At 41.8% G+C, this 21,803-nt stretch overlaps 1 protein-coding gene across 10 annotated transcripts in view; it reads left to right on the top strand.

Annotated features, from left to right (window-relative positions):
- Window positions 1-21,173, top strand: part of IPO9 (importin 9) — a 57,473-nt gene extending 36,300 nt beyond the window's left edge. For 5 of the 10 annotated variants that reach the window (XM_004481945.3, XM_071207647.1, XM_058274953.2 and 2 more), the window contains 11 exons: window positions 1,568-1,727; window positions 6,057-6,283; window positions 8,129-8,277; window positions 8,847-8,975; window positions 9,843-10,118; window positions 10,382-10,548; window positions 10,890-11,023; window positions 11,889-12,011; window positions 12,499-12,600; window positions 12,815-12,891; window positions 13,335-21,173. In XM_004481945.3, the coding sequence (XP_004482002.1) occupies window positions 1,568-1,727; window positions 6,057-6,283; window positions 8,129-8,277; window positions 8,847-8,975; window positions 9,843-10,118; window positions 10,382-10,548; window positions 10,890-11,023; window positions 11,889-12,011; window positions 12,499-12,600; window positions 12,815-12,891; window positions 13,335-13,445 (1,655 nt within the window). In that variant the 3' untranslated portion in view covers window positions 13,446-21,173. Of the gene's footprint in view, window positions 1-1,567; window positions 1,728-6,056; window positions 6,284-8,128; window positions 8,278-8,846; window positions 8,976-9,842; window positions 10,119-10,381; window positions 10,549-10,889; window positions 11,024-11,888; window positions 12,012-12,498; window positions 12,630-12,733; window positions 12,892-13,334 lie in introns of all 10 variants that reach the window. The other 5 variants (XM_071207650.1, XM_071207651.1, XM_071207652.1 and 2 more) reach the window with 3 other exon arrangements.
- Window positions 21,174-21,803: the final 630 nt, after the last annotated feature.

Consider the following 21,803-nt stretch of genomic DNA (forward strand, 5'->3'; position numbering starts at 1 on the left):
CTGAATCACAGACTTAAAATGGTGGTGCTTCCAGAGGCCACTATTGGGATAATCCCATTTCACTCTGCACATAAAATATGCTGCCTTATATTGTAGTTGATGGTATGTTTTCTCTCTATTAGGATGTAAGATCTTTGAGAGCAGAGATCATGTCTAATGCATCTTTGTATCCCCATAGTGCCTTGCACATAGTAGGCATTCCATGATTATATTAAGACTGGAAAAGTCTCAATATATATCATTCGTTATCATTAGTTCATTAGTATCATTTCAGAATTAGCTTTTCTATACCAGCCATTCTCAAACTTTTTAGACTTAGGACCCTTTACACTCATAAAAATTAGGACCCCAAAGAGATTTTTTATGTGGATTATATATGTATTATTATTTAGCATTAGAAATTTAAACTGAAGTTTTTAAAATATAAGAAATGAAAGAAGAAAAAAAAAGAAATACAAGTACACATTCCATTAGCTGTTAGAGTCATGGTGTTGCACATCCTGTAACCTCTGAAGACCACCATAACATTCCAGAAAGGATGAGTGGACAGAAAAAATAACATCTAGGTATTATGAAAGTAGTTTTAACTTTGGGGACACCCAAGATTCCCATTTATACTTTGAGAACTGCTACTGTACAATATATAATTATTTGACTGGCACAGTTTATTAGTTCCTTTTCAATATCTCTCATCAACTAAATATTTATTGCTCGTAACTAAGTTAGGCCCAGTGGCAGCCTGAATAAATATAGTCTCTGTCTTCAGTCATCTTATTGTAGGCAGTAAATAATCCTCACACGGATGGATAGATTATAAGACAAAATAGATAACATGTAAGAAAGCTAAAGACAGGATTATTACTGCATAGAGAGTGTTACGATTACTTCAGCCCAAGAGATCAGTTAGGTAAGTCAGGTAATACAAGGAGAGGTCAGTGTTTTGACGTATAATATAAATAAAGCACAGAGATCACAAAGTCAGATATAAGTTGCTGGAGAGAGGTGCATAGTTGATTTGGAGGGCATAAAGAAAAATCATAGGTAATGCTAGAGAGACTGATTTTAGGAAACCTTGAATGCCAATGCTAGCTAAGATGGTCTTTATTTGGTGGGCTATAGGATTCATTGACAGATTTTAAACAGAAGAATGACATGACCAGAGCTGTAATTTATCATATTCTAATAGTGGTCCAAGAGTAGGAAGAAACTGGCAGTGGAGAAGGCATTTAGAAGACTAACTAGTAGTGCAGGTAAGAAATAATGAGAATTAAAAAAAAGAGAGAGAGAGAATGATAGCTGGGGGTGGAAACAGGGATGGGAAGTCTTTTTGTGTAAGAATATCCAGGACCTACTTTGCCAATAGTGAAAAGTGAAACTGGGGGATTGGTTCTGTACCACTGGTCACACATTTACCTTGTAAGATCATATTTTTTCTCTCAGTTAAGTTATCTATATTATGTAGTATCCAGTTACTTGTGACAGGTTGAGGAAGGGAGATGAGAAGGAAGAAGGGCTAGTAATAGGAATTTTCATCATCCAACCCTTAATTGCTGTCTCTTTCTCCCAGTGTCTCCTTTCCTCTTGGGCCGGGCACTGTGGGCTGCCAGTCGGTTCACTGTTGCTATGTCTCCTGAACTGATCCAACAGTTCCTACAGGCGACAGTTAGTGGTCTTCATGAGACACAACCCCCATCAGTTAGAATTTCTGCTGTGAGAGCCATCTGGGGGTGAGTATGCCAAAAAACACAGGGCTTAGGGTGATGAGAACTATTTTAAGAGAAAATTACTCAGCGTAGTTATCCCAAACCACACTTGTCCAGTGAATTATGTTGCCTAGAAGTTTCTGGTGAGCTCTTCAGAAATGAATGTTTTAAGGAGAGGGAAAGAAACCATGCCAGAGGCATAATTTTTATTAGTCCAAAAGATATTCCTCTTTGTGCCTCCTTCCCTTTTTTAATTCATGCCAGCTCTGGAGTCATCTAGGGCAACTCCCTTCTTCCTTTCTTACAAGGGTGAAGAAACTGAGGTTCTGAGAGATAAAAAACTTGAATAGAGTTGCACAATTGATAAATGACAAAAGCAGAATTAAAGCCCACGTCATTTTGTTGGTTGATTACCTCTCTATTACAAATCGAATTTGGTATAGTGTAACCTAGAAACACTTTTTATTTTTCACAGCCAGTGTACTAGTGACTCAACTAGTCATGTATTTATAGTCTTTCCAATCTAGTTAAAAGATAGACTAAATGTGGCTTTTTAGAAAGCCCTGAGGCCATTCCGAATATCCAAGAAGAGAGAGCCCAAACCTATTTAAGGGATAAATATTATTTCAAGGAACTCTTTTTTCTTTTCTTTTCTTTTTTTTTTAGGGATAGACCAGAAGTCACTGGCTTTGCAGCTTCTGAAACTTGATTTCACTTATATGTATTGTGTTTTAAGTTTTTTAGATAATGTCTTTTGTGACAAGTATAACATTTTTTTAAAAAGCAGTTAACAGCTAAATAAGGACAAAACCATTAAAATATATCTTATTTGAAATTGTACATTAACTGACCAGGGGTAGAACCAGGGAGGTAAATTGAAGAACAGATTATGAATGTGTGGTAGAGATTTGTCCACTTCATGTTGTGATTTTGCAGAAATGTTCACAGGTGCAATCTATGAGAGGCGTCTGGAACGAATATAAAAGCACTTTGGGTAATATAAGTCCATTACTTTCCAGGGTATTTTAGACAGCAGTACCCTTCTAACATACATTGTTTACATTGGTTTTCTCTGAAGGAGTTGGGTTTTTTTTACAACAACCTTATATTACCTTTATAATCAGAAAAAAATGTATGTGGAAGAAACTTTTTTTTCAATATGTAAGTTGAAGCCTCTTGGAACAAATGGGCAGTGGTTTTCTTGAAAAGTGCCACATTTTTCTGTGTAAAGAGACAAATACTATGGATGTGCACACCAGAGAAATGGACACATACACATACATGCTTACCATTTTATATATAGTGCCAATGATTTTATGGACCCCTTGAAGCCTATCTATGGCCCCAGATTTAGAAATGTCCTATGAGGGGATCCTAGCTATTCTTTCCTTCACAGCCAAAATTCTGTATTTGGTTGTTTCCTTAATAAGTCCTCCAGCCAATTGCAGTCTGACTCATGTTCTTTTCATATCATTGAAACTTTTTTCTAAGGTTACTTGCTAGCTTCTTTTTTTTAAAGATTTATTTATTTCTCTCCCCTCCCTCCCTCCCCTCCCCCCATTGTCTGCTCTTTGTGTCCATTCGCTGTGTGCTCTTCTGTGTCCACTTGCATTCTTGTTAGGTGGCACCAGGAATCTCTGTCTCTTTTTGTTGCATCATCTTGCTGCTTCAACTCTCCATGTGTGCGGTGCCACTCCTGGGCAGGCTGCGCTTTTTTCACACAGGGCAGCTCTCCTCACGGGGCACACCCCTACACAGGGGCCACCCCTGCATGGCATGGCACTCCTGGCGCACAGCAACACTGCATGTGGGCCAGCTCACCACATGGGCCAGGAGGCCCTGGGTACCAAACCCTGGACTCCTATATGGTAGGCGGATGCTCTATCATTTCAGCCACGTCCGCTTCCCACTGGGAAGCTTTTTTTAATTCATTTTTTAAAAAATATTACATTAAAAAAATATGAAGTCCCATTCAACCCCACCGGCCCCACCCCCCACTCCCCCCACAGCAACACTCTCTCCCATCATCACAACACATCCATTGCATTTGGTAAGTACATCTCTGGGCATCGCTGCACCTCATGGTCAATGGTCCACATCATAGCCCATACTCTCCCACGTTCCATCCAGTGGGCCCTGGGGGGATCTACAGTGTCCCGTAATTGTCCATGAAGCACCACCCAGGACAACTCCAAGTCCCGAAAACGCCTCCACATCTCATCTCTTCCTCCCATTCCCTGCACCCAGCAGCCACCATGGCCACTTTACTTGGAAGCTTTTAACAGCCATCACACCACCCTTGCTTTTCTTTCTTTTCCCAGTTTTAATCTATTCCTCTGTGTCATAGTTTATGTATTGTTGCGAACTGCCTTGAATCCTTTCTGAAACAAGATATTGAGTGACAAATATTTATACTTCGGTCACATTTCTCAAATCGTATTTATGCCATCCTTTCTCCTTAGCTCCAAACTAATATATCAAACTGTTTACTATCCATGACCGTAGATAGCTTATAAACCTGAATGTCAGTATATCCATTACTGAGCTTACTGTTGACCTCTTCCAAACCTGCCCTACCTGTATTCCTTATAGAGCCTTTCCTCTACCTTAGTGAAGGTAGAGAGCTTGTACCTTTAAATATTGTACTTAAAGATAGAGATAGATCTTGTCTTCCCTGTTTTAATAAAGGTGGAGATTAAAGATCTCTGCTTTTTAGGTCTTGGTTTACATCTTAGCCTCTCATCTCTTTCTCAGTCTTTCTCCCTGCTATTTCCCTAACTTGTGTTCTCAACTTCTCTTACCTGAATTGCTGCATAATCTAATTGATCTTTCTATTTCCAGCCACATACCACTGCAGTTCATTTTATTTTAGCTGCTAAGTTGATCTTCCAAAATAGAAAATTGATTTAGTTGCTTCTACATTTAAAACCTTTCATGACTCCCAATTGTGCTCTTCAAACTCTGAGATACAGGTACCCCAGAAGAAAGTTACACTGTACCTGGTGACACATGAAGCTACAGGATAAATATGTAATCTATTTCTGGTGTGTCAGTTGTTCTTGAATACTTTGGGGTAGGATAACAAGGGAATCAGGTGTGAGGAGTCATTAGTAAAATAATTTTTTAAAAAAGTTTGAGAAACACAAGCTTCTGAAGTAAAGTCTAAACTCCTTAGTGTGGCTTACAAGATCTAATATGATCTGACCAGATAATGGAAACTTTATGATCTTTACCAGACCGTGCAGTTTCAGATTTATTGGCGGGACAAAGTAATATAAACCTTTAGAATTGAGAAGTAATTGGTAAGGTGTAGGGCAAAGGTAAATATTGTAGAGAGAGAGTTGCAAAATCTAGTCTAAGGAATTGAGAGCTGATTAAGGCCAGATGCCAAATTACCTCTTTGGAAGTTAGATCAAAGCAAGATGGTATGAGAAATCCAGATGTCATGGACCAAAAAAACAAAGTAAATGGACAAATCTGAGATCAGAGCCCACAGTTTCAAGTGACATTGTAGATGTAGGACTTGTGAACCCAGCAACTGCCACAGATAATATGGTTACAGAATACTTTAAAAAACTAAGTAAAATCATTTATTGAGGGCCTTGTTTCTGTGGTAGGTTCTTTTAACCTACAGAACAATGTTTTTATTGATTTTTAAATTTATCATTGCTATTCTGAAGGTGAACAAAAGCAAAAACTAAGGCAATGTATTTTTGTTAAAAATTGTTCCCTTTGAACATGGTAAGCACTCAGTGTTTGTTTACTGAATGACAGGTAAATATGATAGAACTTGTATAGTGAACTTTAAGCCCTACAGTTAATACACCATTTTTGTAGGAATGCATAGAGTATTTATATGAATTGATCTCATTTTAGGATACCAAAAAAAAAAAGAAAAAAGCACAAATTTTTTAATAATGTAGAAGTTTAAAATCATCTCCTATTAAATAAAAGTTACGTTAAAAAAGATGTTAAAAACACAATAACTATTTGGAGAATAATGGAAATACCAAAATCTTTGGAATGTCTTAAGTCGTATTTGAGGAATCATGAAAGCTTTTCACTTAAGATCTTAATAATTTGGATATAATGATATGATTGGGATTTGCTTTAAAACAGTAGTAGGGGAAATGAAAGAAATTTAAAGGAAATAGCAAAGAACAAAGCAGAAATAAGTTAGAAAACATAGAAATGGTGACACTGATACATTTATACAATATGCCATAGAAAGATCTAAAAACATACCAAGCTCTGGAATACGTTTAAATGCTGCAGCACGTGAGATTGATTGGCAAAACCAGTGAATTGAAGTATCTGCTTGTGAATAATTGTTGCTTATCTTTCTCTTTCTAGTTATTGTGACCAGCTGAAAGTCTCAGAAAGTACCCACATTCTTCAGCCCTTCCTTCCCAGCATCCTTGATGGCTTAATTCACCTTGCCGCCCAGTTCAGTTCAGAGGTCCTAAACTTGGTGATGGAGACCCTGTGTATTGTTTGTACAGTAGATCCAGAATTCACAGCAAGCATGGAAAGCAAAATCTGCCCTTTCACCATCGCCATTTTCCTAAAGTACAGTAATGGTATGCCACCGGGGGGACGCCAAAGAAAGGCAGAGTCTGGTGAATGGGGATATGTTTCCCTGGGTCTGATGGTCTTACGCACTCTCAGCAAAGATTGGTGCTCTCGATTAGCAAAGAGTAGTGTTGTCCTGTAAATATAGCAGCATTAAAAAGTAGAATACTGGGGAGCAGGTATAGCTTAGTGGTTGAGCACTCATTTCCCATATATGAGGTCCTGGGTTCAATCCCTGGTACCTCCAAAAAGAACAAGTAAATAAATAGGTTGATGAAATTCAACCTTTAAAAAAAAAGAAGAAGAAGTAGAACACTTATTCCTGTAGCGTTTAATCTCTAACAAAGACTGGAAAATAAAGATAATGACTAAAGGGCTAGCAAGTGAGAGGTATAATTTAGAGCTTTGATGATAGAGTAGGAAATTGAGCAATTTAAAGAAAAGGCTTAGAACTACAATTTAGAAAAGGAGATGCTAAAGATAGAGACATGCAAAGATTTTTTTTTTAAATTTGAACACAGGTGTTCATCCAATATTTTTTATAGTAATAAAAATTTGGAAATAATTAAAAGAGATTAGGTAATTATAACCATAAAATGGAATGCTATGCAGCCCTCAAAAATTAAGCTCTAAAGGAATATTTCAAGTCACAGGAAGGTGCTGCTTACATTTGTAATTAAGTGAATGGTGGTTTTCTGAAAAGTGGACAGAATATGATCCTGAGTTTTGGGTTTTATTTTAGGGAAAAATGTGTATAGATTATAGATAGAGTAATATACATCAAAATGTTATGAGTGGTTATCTCCAGATGATGGCTTATATGTTTTCTTTGCTTTAATAATTTTCTGCATTTTTAAAATTTTTTTGTAATGCATATACAATATGAATACTTCATTATTAGAAAATATACATGGATTTTTGCTTTTAAAGAGTGAGCTCCAATATTGAAGCTCAGAAACATATTTAGGAATGAGTAGGGATTGTTTCTTTAATATGATATTAAACATATTATTTGATATGCTTTTTCACTTAGAAATGTGTCCTGGAGAGCTTTCCACATTGCACTTCTAGATATATATCATTTGTTTTAATCATCACATGGTATTCCATAAAATGGCTATATCATTATTTATCCATTCTATTAATGGACATCAGGTTGTTCATTTTTTTACTATTATAAACAATACTGCAGTGATCTTTTAACATAAATCTTAATATACACTGCATATGTTTTTGCAGGCTAGACAGAGGAAAGTGTTTTTCTTATAATAGTAATACGTAAAGTAGGTTAAGCTAAAGTTCCATTCCTTCAATAAGGCTCTACTTTCTGAGAATTTTACCTTTTGCCCTGGAAATGGCTTTGGGAATTCTTTGTAACTATCATGGCTGCCCATGAGGAGACATGGGTATTTTGATTCCTTCTCAAAATATGAGAACTGAGGAAAAGTCAGTTGTTTTAGCACAGTTTGAAACTTTCATGTCTTCTTAACAAAGCATCGGAGGAGTTTTTTCTTTCTTTTTTTAAAGCATTTGGTTTCATAATCAATCTAGGTTTCACAAGAATGAAGAACTTAAAGATTTGCCCCAGAAAAAAGCCAAAATTGGTTTTATGAGTACTAGTTAATGGCTTGTTCCTGCCTTAACAAAACCACACATACTTTGCCTCTTGGAGATTTAGCATCTCTCCTGTTCTTTCAGGTTATTCGTGAGTCCTCACTAGGTTCCAGGTTTTGTGATAGGTAATCAAAGCAGAAGTTAACTTAGGCTAGAGCCAAACAACAGACATCATTAAGCCAGAAGGAGATACAGACCATCGGGCAGGGGGGGATTCCGTGTTGCCTTATCCACTTCAGATCCCGTCGTTGCCTCGCTGGCTCAGGACATCTTCAAGGAGCTGTCCCAGATCGAAGCCTGTCAGGGCCCAATGCAGATGAGACTGATTCCCACTCTGGTCAGCATAATGCAGGCCCCAGCAGACAAGATCCCTGCAGGACTCTGTGCGGTGAGTGGCTACAAGGACTCCTGTCTCTGTGAGAGAGAGATCTGCAAATGCCACCTACACCTCCCACCTGGCTGACAAGACCAGTAGCATTAGAGATTCGTGGGGTGATTTTACCAGGTTCCTGTGCCTATAGGACAGTGCTCATTCTCTGATGCTTTAAGAAAACGGTTCTTATTCCAAAGGTGCTCTCAGTGAACTTGTGCACAGTGTCACCGTTACACAGCACCTGGCCAATGTTTATTACCTGGATATCCATACACACCATGCAGTGCCTACCCTCATGGCTAATGAAATAATGAGCCTTCATGAACAGGCTGAGAACACTGTCTACTATCTAATTACTCGTTTTCTTTCAGAGGCTTCCTTTTCACAAGTGAGTTTTTGCTAATGCTATATTGTAAAAATTTGGAAATAATTAAAAGACATTAGTTAATTATAACAAAATGAAATACTATGCAACCCTTAAAAATCAAGCTTTAAAGGAATATTTAAAGTAATGATCTTGGTTTGTTGGGCCCTACCCTCTCCCTTTCAGAGGGCATTCTGATTCTTTGTCTTCTCTCCTTCAGACAGCCATTGATATCCTCACCACAGTAGTACGGAACACAAAGCCTCCCCTTTCCCAGCTCCTCATCTGCCAGGCTTTCCCTGCTGTGGCACAGTGCACTCTTCACACAGATGACAACGCCACCATGCAGGTATTTGAGCTATGGTGACTGAAAAAGGGAAGATAGTTCCCTAGCTGATGGACTTAGAGTAGGCTGGGAATTCTGACAAAGTTCCATGTTTAAGAGGCTTAAGGCTCTCAAATCCATGTTTACCCAGAAAACTCAGGAAGGGTTTGGCTGCAAGAGCCAAGCATTCTGTGCTTTCGGGTATATTATAAGCTTGAAGAGTGTCCTGCCCATCTGTTTGTGGATGTTGCTACTATGGAAGAGATTGCAGGCATCTAGACTTGAGGGCCATAAGAAAGCCTTTCCCGGATTTCTGTTAATAAAGTCAGCAAAATGATAGGCCTCTGGAGAAGGAGAGATGCCTGAATAGTTTTCCTGTTTTTTTCTATTTCTTGGATAAGTTGGTTACTTTTTCAGGTCTTAACTACTGTTGTTGAATGTAAAAGTTATAGGAACCTGTCAGAGGACATTTATCAGCTTGGAAATCCCTAGGCAAAAGATGGTTTGTGTAAGATCTGTCTTTATTTCCAGAAAGACCTGTAGTGCCCCCAATTATTGCTACATCTGAGACATGTTTTTCCAGTACTAAAGGTAGATCTGTATCATTAAAACTCAGTTTGCTTGGCTATTGCCCCTTGACCATTGTGATCAGGAATATGCACTCTTAAGGGAACTGATTCTGATTGGGTAAAGGGGAGATTGTTTAGTACATGCCTATATCTGTGAACAGTAAATTCCTGACCCCAGTGGTATGAGCCTACCACAGATCCCATAGTCACCACTCTTACAAAGCATAGACCTTGAAGAATGGCATTTTCCTCTTACAGACTGGGGGCCTCCTGACATCTCTCCCCCAGCTGCTAATCCTTCTCGCCACTCCTGTCTCTCCAGAATGGTGGAGAATGCCTGCGAGCCTATGTGTCAGTGACACTGGAGCAAGTAGCCCAGTGGCACGACGAGCAGGGCCACAATGGACTGTGGTATGTGATGCAAGTGGTGAGCCAGCTCCTGGACCCCCGCACCTCAGAGTTCACTGCAGCATTTGTGGGCCGTCTTGTCTCCACCCTCATCTCCAAGGCAGGGCGGGAGCTGGGTGAGAATCTGGACCAGATTCTTCGTGCCATCCTCAGTAAGATGCAGCAGGCAGAGACACTCAGTGTCATGCAGGTAAGAGGACAGTTGGAAGTTAGGTTTTCCCAGCCTCCAGGTGATAATCGTTACATAAAACACCCCACTCTCTTACTATACTTGTAGAGTTGTAAAGTAAAATTGGATATGTTCTGGCCCAAGAAACACTAACAAGGAAATCTCCATGTTTACCTGTCTTGTGGATGGCTCCCTCAGTGCATAGACCCTATTTTCCAGCTTTCTTTTATCTCCGGTCTGAAATTGGTTTCCCTGAAGCAGGTGTCCTTTTTGTTATCTCCTAGTCTCTGATCATGGTGTTTGCTCACCTGGTACATACTCAGCTAGAGCCCCTCTTGGAGTTCCTGTGCAGTCTCCCAGGACCAACTGGTAAACCTGCCCTGGAGTTTGTGATGGCTGAGTGGACAAGTCGACAGCATCTGTTCTATGGTCAATATGAAGGCAAAGTCAGGTAGGGCCTCCTCTTCCTTAACCAGTCATTTGCCCCTGCTCAAATTTCTTCTTCCCTTAATGTGCTCCATTGATTTTTGTTTGGCATATCAAACTGCCTCTGTATTCCTTTTTCCCTTTTTTCTTTATTGCTAGTCTGTAAAGTTTGAATAGCTGCCATCTTGAAATCCCCAAAAGACAGTTGACATAGGTATACTATATATTTCTGATCTCTGCTGGCCAGAAAACCTCCTCTGCCACAGACTTCACCCAGCCAAGCACTGTTAAGAACCTTATTTTTCATAAACCCAGACCTTCTGCTAGATTGATGGCTCATTGACCCTTTTTGGCTCTTCCTTGCAGCTCTGTGGCACTATGTAAACTGCTTCAGCATGGCATCAATGCAGATGACAAACGGCTACAGGATATCCGCGTGAAGGGGGAGGAAATCTACAACATGGATGAGGGGATCCGTACCCGCTCTAAGTCAGCCAAAAGTGGGTGATGCTGCCACCCCATAGTCTGCTCCCTAGAGACTAAGGACACCTGGGTGAAAGCAGGGATATACAATGATCTGCCTTTTTAAAATGTAATTGTTAGTTATGGGTTTCTTAAAGAAGACACTACAAACTAGGTATACAATGGATCAGAATGTGTGGTCCCTATTGTTGAATACTGACCAAAATAGTCTCATATGCTAAGGATCCCCATCGTACAACTTCATTCTGGGGTATTAATGCACATATACAATGATGTATCTTTTTAAAGCATAATTGTTACTTATGGGTTTCATAAAGAAGATGTTACAAACTAGGAAGACAATGGATCAGAATGTGTAGTCCCTTCTTATTGCTGAATACTGGCAAAAATAGCCTCAGATACCAAGGATCCCCATTGTGCAGCTTCATTCTGGGGTTTTGATGTACATTTTTGATGTGTCTCTGTATTTGGTTCACCTGTGGCCTTTGACTCCAGTCATTTATATAGGTAGTACAGAGCCATTCTCTTTAACTGTAGGTTAATGGAGAGGAGCTACTATGCTCTATACAGTGATTTGGTTTTAGGCCTTAATTATTGGAAAAAACTTGCTCTTTTAATTTCCGAAGTCTCTTATCTCTCCTAACTTCTGAACTCTTTACCACCAAGCAAAATAAAGTTATTTAACTTTAAATTGTTCTTTGGTGGATATCTGCAGTTGAGGGTGTCCAGACAAGATGTCTTGCAAGTGAAAATGTCTCAAACCAGGGGAAAGTCGGAGGGATAGTGAACTGTCTGATGAGGGACACTGCAGAGTGGGACTGGAGGCATTGCCCAAGGGAGCCCGCTTCAAGGCTAACTTTAAACTTTTTCCTTCCTTCCCAGACCCTGAGCGCTGGACAAACATTCCTTTGCTAGTCAAAATCCTAAAACTGATCATCAATGAGCTCTCCAATGTCATGGAGGCCAATGCCGCTCGCCAGGCCACTCCTGCAGAGTGGAATCAAGGTGCACAAGGTCCCTTTTTCCCAAGATACTTTTAACCTGAACAGATCAAGTTAAAAGATTTCAGATTAACAATTTAATCAGTTGAGTCACTGATTTTTTTAAAAAAGAAAAAGTTTATTGAATGTCTACTCTGTGGCTGGTCCTGTGTTAGGCACTAGGGATGTGTAAAGAGCTGCTTCTCAGTTCTGTACTACAAAATCTCAGAGCCTGGGGTAGGAACCAGCCAGATGGCAAGCTGTTGTAGCCCTTCCTTGGTATGGATCTTCTCAACAAACTCTTAATCTTGCCTCAGTAAACCTTCCAGGACTCTTGGCTTCTTCCATTCAACCTAATTGGGAGGGTTTGGTCATCCCATGTTTTCTCCCACTGGAGACTACAGGCCAAATTGCAGGAACCCATGGGGCCCTTCTCTTCTGGCCTGTTTGGATTTGGGGTTGAAAGCATGCAGTGTACAAGTATGCTCCAGCTGCTTTTCATTTCCAAGTAGATGACTCCAATGATATGTGGGAGGACCAGGAGGAAGAGGAAGACGAGGAGGATGGTTTAGCTGGCCAACTTTTATCTGACATTCTTGCGACAAGTAAATATGGTAAGCAGTTTGAGAAGAGGACAGCCATGGTAAATACCTTTTCTTTGTACACTTTGGCACTTTGGGGTACCAAAGAAAGGGAGAGGTGGGTCCACAAGGGTTGTTCCTTGGCCTTTTGCCCCTTCTGCCTCAGCTGTGTGGTGGTGCCTGACCACCTGGGGCCTGATCAGGGACCTCTGCCCTGACCCCTTCCTGTGTTGGCTGTGTCTAACAGAGGAGGATTACTACGAGGATGATGAGGAAGATGACCCAGATGCCCTGAAGGATCCTCTCTATCAGATTGATCTGCAGGTGAGGGTGTCCAGAGAAGATGTCTTGCAAGTGACAATATGTCAAACCATGGAAACGGAATTTTGTGGGATTTTTAACCCATTCAGAGCTCATCATGGTATACTCAGGAGAGAGTTCCTGCCTTGCTGATTGGTCAAGGGCTTTGGGAGGGTTGGTACTTTGCACCTTGTTTTACCACAGTGTTATAATCTAGCTTCTTGAGGCTATGTTGTAAAGGTTCTCAGACTGGGATTTCAGATATGCACTTTGAAAATTTTGTCTCCTTCCCAATAGAATCCAGTCCCTGGGATGTATATAAACTAGATCCAAGAATGTAGAAAGTCATCCTTCAGGGAACTGCTGGCATTTGTCTAAAAACTAGTGTTCTTGGTGGTTTTTTACCCCACTGCCATTGAATGGTCCTGGGGAACCCTCAGTAATACCACTTTTATTCTTCCCTCCAGGCATATCTCACGGACTTCCTATGCCAGTTTGCTCAGCAGCCCTGCTACATAATGTTCTCAGGCCACCTTAATGACAATGAGAGGAGGGTTCTGCAGACCATCGGCATCTAAAAAGGGGAGCCTTTCCACAGTTGCTCCTCCTCCAGGCCCTGCCCTCACTGGCCTTGAGATGCACTTTCTTCTCAACCTGAAGTGGCCTCCTCACCCTTGGCCCTTGGCCTCTCCAGGATGACACTGACTACAACTCAGACCAAGCTCACCAGCGCTGTCACTTAGGAAAGCTGGAACAAAGGACACTTCCCAAAGTCTCCCTGAAGATATCCCGTCTCAAGAACCTTTTTTTCTCCCCTACTCTGCCCCAGCTCTGTTCCTAGAGTCTTCTGCTGGCCAGTCTAGAAACATTATTACCCAGAAGGATTATGTGTTCATGGATTATTTTGCCCCACCTCAGGAGCAGAGGAAGTCATTCTAAAACAGACCTGTCTCATTTCATAGGACATCTGATGTGTTCAGATAGGAATCCCCTTCAGAGAGAATTATGTTTTCTGCCCCTGACACCAGTGCTGTGGGTTCTCAATAGGAACAAGAGAGAGCAGCTACATTCTAAGCCCCTTTCCAGTGACCTCCCCTCCCTTCTCTCCTGCAACACTAAGGCTGCCCTATCAAAGGAAGTCACCTTGGTTTTTGCCTCATTGCATGACATAAACCATCCCCTCCCCAAGCTGTTCCTATATACACATGCACACACACAATTTAAGTCAGATGGAAATTTGGTTTTCCGTTTTAAGAAAAAAGGAGAGATTTTTTTTAAAAGTCCACCTCACCCAACTATATTTAATATGTCTCTTCCACACATTTTCACTCAGTCCTGATATTCAAAGGTTACCCCCTCCCCTCAGGAATCTTCCAAAGTGGTTAAATTGTAGCCTTCAAATTTGCAATCTGTATTTTTCTAGGACAGTAAAGTAATAATCTTTACAAATCAATTTAGTCCATATGGTATAAGGTGTCTTGAGCACCTCTTTGCCTTGAATCCTTTTAGAAGGAAAGTAGAGAGTAGAGGAAAACCAAAATTAGGTGAGGAGCCCATTTAGAGACCAGTGTGTCTAACCTAGCTCAAAATGACTGTTAGAGAATTGTCATTGTGAAATATTTTTAAAGGAGATCCTGTAATTGAGAAACTTAGTCTGTTACAGGTTCAAAGAGTAAATGAGGATAAAAAATCAAGGGGAGAAAGGTAGAGAAGTCCAATGTTTACTTTTCTTTTTATAGTGTCCTTATCTGGTGCCCCATTTTTAATAGTCACAGAGTATTCCTTTAGTTGGTGGTCTCACAAAGAGGAAATGAGATATAAAGTGAACTTGAATCTTCATTCTCTATGGCAAGGCCCCTCTGTGTCCTTTTACTGTATAGGTTTGTTACAGAAGCCCAAGGATTTGTAACTAATGACTTTGTGCCACTAGGTGTCCCTGGTGTTCAATCCCCAAAACTGGGCAAGGACTGATTGTATGTGTTAGTCTTTGAAAAGCTTGAGAGCTTGTGTGTTCAGGGTGTATCTGCAGCCAGTTGAGGTTCAGTGGCAAGTACTGACTCTCCCCCGTTGCTTCCAAGTCTGGGAAAGTCACTAATGCTGGGGAAATTATAGTAGACCTGGCCATGTGTTGCTCAGGAAGAACCATGGTCTGGAGATTCACTAGTTACTGGTTTCAGGGAAGTGCCAGTAGGGTTTAGTGCTGAAGGTAGCAGACCATTCCACAAGGCCAAGTTATCCTCTGGTTCTGGCACAAAAGATAAGTCTTAGAACGGTATTGAATTGCTGAGTTTGGGAAGGGTTAGAGCTTCCAGACATAGATTGATAATGATGTGGGTCCCTTTTGAGCCTGCTAAGTAGAAAAAACTAACAGGTCTGTATTTAGTGCCAAAATGGTTCTAAGTCACTTGGCAGAGGTCATCTCTTCCTGTTCTCCTCATGATGGTTGTTGAGGAAAATTGGGCCTCCTGCCTTAGGAGAACTTGAGTCCTGAAGGAAAGGGCCCTGATTTCACTTGGGGGGGCCACTCCTCCCAACCAGACATACAGGTGTGGTTGAGAATGGAGAGTCTTGGTGCCACTTACCATGGGGTGGCAAACACTTGTGTTTACAGAGCATTTTCACATATATTAGTCTAAGAAACATAACAGGTATGCAGAGCAGATATTACTCTGATGAAGAGCGTTCAGAGAGACTACAGTGTCAGGGTGAATCTGCTTGAGGCCCATGGTGGTGACAGAAAGTTGAACCCCAGCTCCTATTTTGTCTCCTCTGTCTTTGGGGCCAGAGAATTAGCTTCAATCTAGAAAGATCATAGCTAATAGTGGTTAGAAGGCGGTGAACGTCAAGATAAGTGGGTCAAGTCCAAGGTAAGAGAGTAACTCCACTAAGATTTCAGGTCTCCTGATGAGTGAATAGTGGCTAAGACATCAAGGAGTTTTCAGGAGTTTGCTGAACTCTCAGTCATCTTACAGAAATTGAAGGGAAAATAGAATGGAAATTAGAAGATTAAAAAAAAAGAGGCAGAAGTCCAAGAAAAGAAGCAATCACAAGTCACAGATCAGTGAGTGACATATTAGAAAGCATGATCCTACAACAAATGAATCATAAAGGAATTTTTTAATGAGAAAAGTAACCACTGGGCCTTAATAAACATGCATTATGACCTTAAGAGCAGGTGATGCCTAGCTGGCCTTATAGTTTCTTTTGTTTTTAACTAGATCAAGAAAGTAATCTAGACATTGTAAAGTCACAAAGCATTATGTAGCTGGCCACCAACTGCCACTGCAAAATCCCAATCTGGGGGATAATTTCTAACGATGTGCCCCAGGGCCCTGTCCTTGCCCCTCCTTTGATATTAAAGCCTGATGAGTTATTTTATTCCATACTAATTCCAAAAAAGTTTGAAGTCATTTACAAAAGAAATATTCTGGATAAAAGAGGAATGCTGATCAAAGACTTGGGAACAGTAAATATTTTTAACCTTGATTTCTGGCAATTAAACAATCTATTTTGTTTCAGCAAATATTAAACCTCTCGTTGCAAGGTCTGTGCAAGATGCTGGACATAGAGAAATTGAGGCTTAGCCCCTTTCCTCAAGAAGCTAGTTTAGTAGGGATCAGAAATAAATAGTGCAATAAATGTGGGGAGTGCTGTGAGAAATAAGTACCAGGTTTGGTCACCAATGCTCAAAAAAGAACTGGTAACTGGGGGAAAGGAGAAGTCAAGTAAGACTGCATTAAAAAGGCGATCCTTGAAACTCAGTGCTTAACAATAACTTTAAAACTTAGAGTACTTACTAAATCAGTGACTCTTCTAAATACTTTAACTTGAATTATCTCATTTAGACTATCTAATAATCCTATACAATAGGAAATTTTGTTTACACCATTTTCCAGACTGTAGAAATTGAGGCACAGAGATAAGTTACCTACAGAAGGTCACATACCAAGTGGTTTCCAATCCAAGGAGCCTGCACTTTTTTCAGTTCTCTTATCTTGCCTCCCCAATGTATTTACTAGGTAGGACAGTCCAGAGAAAGATATTCTAAGAAAAGACCATTATGAAACAATAGCATTTTTAAAGTTTATAGGCAAGTTTAAATTACTGGAATTTATAGTTCAAGGGGGTCTCAGCCAGAAATAAGGACAAGTGAGGGCCAGATAGTCGAGGAAATTGCAAGGCCTTTCTCAAGGGACTGGGGGATCACTTGAGGATTTTAAGTGGGGAGATGACATGATCAGGTTTGCATTTTAGAAAGCATTCTGGTGTTGATGAACATACGTGATTAGAAGGGTGACTTGATGGAGCCGGAGTTGAAGGAAAGGAGACTTGATAGGATTTCAGTCTGGCAGCAGCTGCAACAGTCCAGGCAACTGAAAACCTGCAGTCTAGTGTTACCCAGAGGGGATGGAGTAGAGGAAACTAATGGAATGTTGAGGAGGTAAAGTCAATAGGAATCAATGACCGATGATGACAGTTGTGGAGCGAATTATCTTGCAGTGGTGCAGTGAGTTCTTTCCTGTCTCTGGAAATGCCCAACCAAAGGCTGGATGTTTTAAAGGACAATCTTATCTATCATGGAAGAATTCCCCCTTCCCACTGGGGCTTATTCTGATCTTAACTTCCACAGGATTCTAGTAGCAAAGCAGCCAAAAGTAATGTATTAATAAAATAGCCAAATTTGTGAATTATTTACCTTTGGTGGATTGGTGCAGGTTCAGTATTAGCCATCTTAATAAGAACCTTCACATTTCAACTTTTTTTTAAGGAGGCAAGTAAAGGTTGGATTTATGCTGGTTTCCTAAAATTGCAAATTACACTAGGTTTTTTAGGCCTGTATGGTATATAGGATTTTAAATCTCTTCAAACCTTGAGTTGCTCCAACTTGCAAGATTATGTAGCTGTAAAGTGAGGGAGCTGGGGCAAGTGACATAGCCCCTCTGTGCCTTGGTTTCCTCATCTGTAAAATGGGGATCTAATACCTACCTCACAGGGTTGTGGTTAGAATTAAAGATGACTTATTTAAAGCACTTCAAATGGTGAAAAGTGTATACTCCCCCTCCACCCCCATAGCTGGTAGCTACATTTGGCTCAGACTCACAGGATTAGACTGTGACTCAATTCAATTTCACAGATGCTACTGCTAAATTAGGGTCTTAGTGAGCCCTTGGGAGAACAGTTCTGCGAGAAAAGGACTGGCTCTGCAAGTGCTGCCCTGGGGAGCAGAATAGAAGTCGATGGTGGCCCTAGCTCCTGCTCTCCACCAGTTAAGCAGAGTTTTTCTGTGTTTATCTGCTTGATTTTATAAATTACTGGTGTGTTAATCTGCTTTCCCTGATTTTTTTTCCTTCCACTTTATCCAAGAACATAGTTAAATTCTTTGCATTTCCTTGCCTTTGTAGTTATTTGCAGGGAGGAAAGCAGAATTGCTTAAGACAGTCACACTTCTTGACCCTATGGTGAAAGCTTGGGTGAACTGAGATTAGGCCCAGAACCCTGACGGAAGAGAGAGAGAGGGAGAAAAGCAGGATTCCCTGAAGACAAGTAGGGGATAGAAGTTTGTGGGCCTGGGAGTGGTGAAGCCCCTTCCCTGAGCCTGGAGACAAGAGCATTTCCTAGGAAAATGGCTGCTTGGAGTCCCTGGGTTGGCTAGACCCTTTACACCAAGGCTCTTTATCTGGGGCACATGGACCAAAACTGCTGGGCCTGCAAGCCTGTAGGCACTTATCAGTGTAGACCAAGGCCTGGAAGACTTGCCCCAGTGTTTTGCACTATAAGACCTCAGCACCTTTTCATGATCTTGGGGGAGTAAACCGTAACAGACTGAATTCCCCACCAATGGGCAGGATAGAGACTCAGAGTCTGATCTAATTTGATTTTTTAAAAGTAAATGTGGTAGTTCTTCTAGACCTGATTTTGCTAGTTGCAAATTCATACATGATCTCATCCCTCAACAGCTCCCTCACCTTATTCCTGACTACCGTCTATGCACTGCCAGGGAAGTGCCTTTCTAATTCTGTGGCACACAGACATTCAATAGCAAGAGCACAGAGATGAATGTCAAGACAGGAGGGTTGGATTCCTGCTCAGGCTCTGCCAGTGACTTTTCGTGTGACCTTAGTAAGTTCTTTTTTCGTTGAGAGAAAATAGCCCAGAGTGTCTCTGCTAATTCTGACATGGAGATTCTAGTGGGTTTGAGTTCTTCTGAATCACACTCCATTTTACAGATGAGGTAACAAAAACCAGAAGGGTTAGGTCATTTCTCCAAGTTTGCAGAGACTCCTACTCCAGTTAGTGGTTAAGAGCATGGACTTGGGCCAGGCTCCCTGGGTTTGCTTCCTGGCTCTGCCTCTTACCAACTGGTATCTCTGGGCAAGGTACTTAAACCACCTATGCCTCCATTTCCTAACTTTAAAGCAGATATAATTTTATGGAGTGATTTTGAGGATTAAATAAAATCAGTATAATAAAAAGCACTTATTAGTGCCTGCCCTGTAAGTATTGAGTGAATGTTAGCCGTTAGTCCAATCCCAAGGTGAGTGCAGTATTCATCACCCAAACCTGCCTTGTAGAGCTTGTTTCTCCAAGAAAGACCCTCTGCCTCTAGGTCAAACTGTTCACATCTGTGCAGTGAGCAGGGCTATGCTGAAAACAGACCTCGAGGTAGAAAGGACAGCTGGAGGCCTGAGGCCCAAGTCCCCAAACCCATCCCAGTACAGGGAGGGGTCTTGGGGGAGTGGAGGCTGGCAGAGGAAAGCTGTAAACAGAATGTTTCTCCTCCCTTACCCTCAGGTCCCAAAATAACACTTGTCTGCCCCCACCCTGTCCAGCTGGCAGAGCTGCAGGCTGAGTAAGGTACCATTTAAAGATAACCTGGCCCTCCCCTGTCTGCCCTGCTGGCTGCGTTGAGCTGAGGCCAGTCACTGGACTGTGGTGGCTCACACAGCCAGCCGGGGGGTACCTGAGCAGGGGGCTGTTCCAGGTACCATGCAAGCCAGCCTTGCTACACTCCCTCCTTTCCTGAGGCCCAGGCTGCCTGTCCTGGGTACTCCACAAACATGCAGAAACCTGGCATTTTGGGAGAGGCACTCCTGCAAAGGCATTGCTAAAAAGAGTGCTTCTTCCCAGTAGCTAGAGGAGTGATGGGGCTAATTCCTACTCCTTCACCTAACTTCCCAGACCCCTCCTTCCACCCAGAGGACAAATACTAGAGTCACAGGCTTTCCTTCCCAGCAAGGAAGTTTATAGCTAGACACCAGGGAAAGCTTTCTGATTTGGGAGAGATGTTTGTTTACTCTGGGGCAGTGGAAGCCAGGAGACCCGGGTTCTTTCAATTCCCATGAGACCTTGGCCAAGTTCCTCGAGTTCTCTGCCCTGCTCTCCCCAGCTGTGGAATGCAAGGAGAATCTATGTGCCCACAGCTCCCTCTGAGAGGATGTGATGAGATGAATTCAGATGGAGGAGAGGGCTCAGAGTCCTTTGGAAGGAAGAAATGTATAATTGCCTGTCTGCAGGGCTTGGGCTGCTAGAGGCCATGCAGGGAGGAGGAGATCAGGGTACTCTTTGAGGGCTCTTCTGAGGAGAGCACTGACTGGCTGGAGCAGAATTTAGGAAAGGAAAGGACCTTCATCTCCCACATGGCTCAATCACCTGGACCAGAGCTGGGGCAGGGCAGGAGGTTCCAGGATGGAAGGAGGGCTCTAGGGCCAGAGCCTGGTAAGGTAAGGAGGGCATTAGGAAACCCGTAGGCCTCCCCATCTGCTCACCACCGATAGGAACAGGAGCAGGGGAGGGGTTGGAAGGAGCCCTGGGCTGGTCATTCAGCCCGACTGAGGTGACTCAGCAGAGTTCTCTTACAGCCCAGGCCAAGCCCAAACTGGGTCACAGGCATGATCGCAGCCCCTCTCTGCCCAGCTCCCACTGCCTTTCTCCACCCCAGATAATCACAACTACTCTCCTTCCCACCACATGCTAATTCCTGCGGCGGAGATAAGGGCTGGGCCCTGAAGTTGTCTGAGTACCTGCTCTGTATGCCAGGCATAGTGCTGAGCATTTCAGACATGTTTAAGGAGTAGCAGAGGACTTCAGAATCGTAAAAAGCCCAATTTCAAATCCCAGCTGTGTGAGCTAGAGGTAATCACTTCTTCCAACTGTACAATGGGGTAAACTCGTTTGCAGTGTTGTTGTAAGGGTTAAATGAGATCATGATAATGTACCTAGCACAGTGCTTGGGTCACACTTGATGTTCAAAATGATAGTTATTACTATTTTTGTTATTATTATTAAAGGAATTCACTACCACTTAACAGCTTTGGAAACTTGGGCAAGTTATTTCATCTCTCTGAACCTTAGTTGTCTCATCTGTAAAATAGGGGTAACTAATATTCTATTTTCTAAGTGTTTAAAGGATAAATAAATTAATAGATGTAAATATGCTCATAATATTGACTGACTGGCACATGGTGTTAAGTGTTACTATTATGAACATATTCCAGGTACCCTGGAGAGAGCCTGGTACTGATGAAGCCACCATCTTGTCTCATCTGGTCCAGATTACTCTCTGCCTCCCTTTTCCAGGAAATTCTCCCTCCCCCTCACTGAACACTGCAAGCGACAGATACTGTTTCGGTCATGGAGGGTGTTCCTATGTGCCTTTATCTGGAGAAGGCTTCTCCAGACCTGAAAATTGGACCACCATCTTCTGGTATCCCCAGTGCCAACTCAGTATTTCTACCCAAGACACTTCCTCACTCCTTCCTAGACTCACAGCCCTTCTGGGACTCAGGTCCACTACTATAGCAATATAGCAGAATCGAGTACATATGGATGGAAGCAGATATGGCTTAAGGGCCCCCACCTACCACATGGGAGGTCCCAGATTCAGTTCCTAGTGCCTCCCAGAGAAGACCAGCAAGTTGGCAAGCTGATGCAACAGG

The sequence above is a fragment of the Dasypus novemcinctus genome, chromosome 13, assembly GCF_030445035.2.
Source record: "Dasypus novemcinctus isolate mDasNov1 chromosome 13, mDasNov1.1.hap2, whole genome shotgun sequence".
NCBI lineage: Eukaryota > Metazoa > Chordata > Mammalia > Cingulata > Dasypodidae > Dasypus > Dasypus novemcinctus.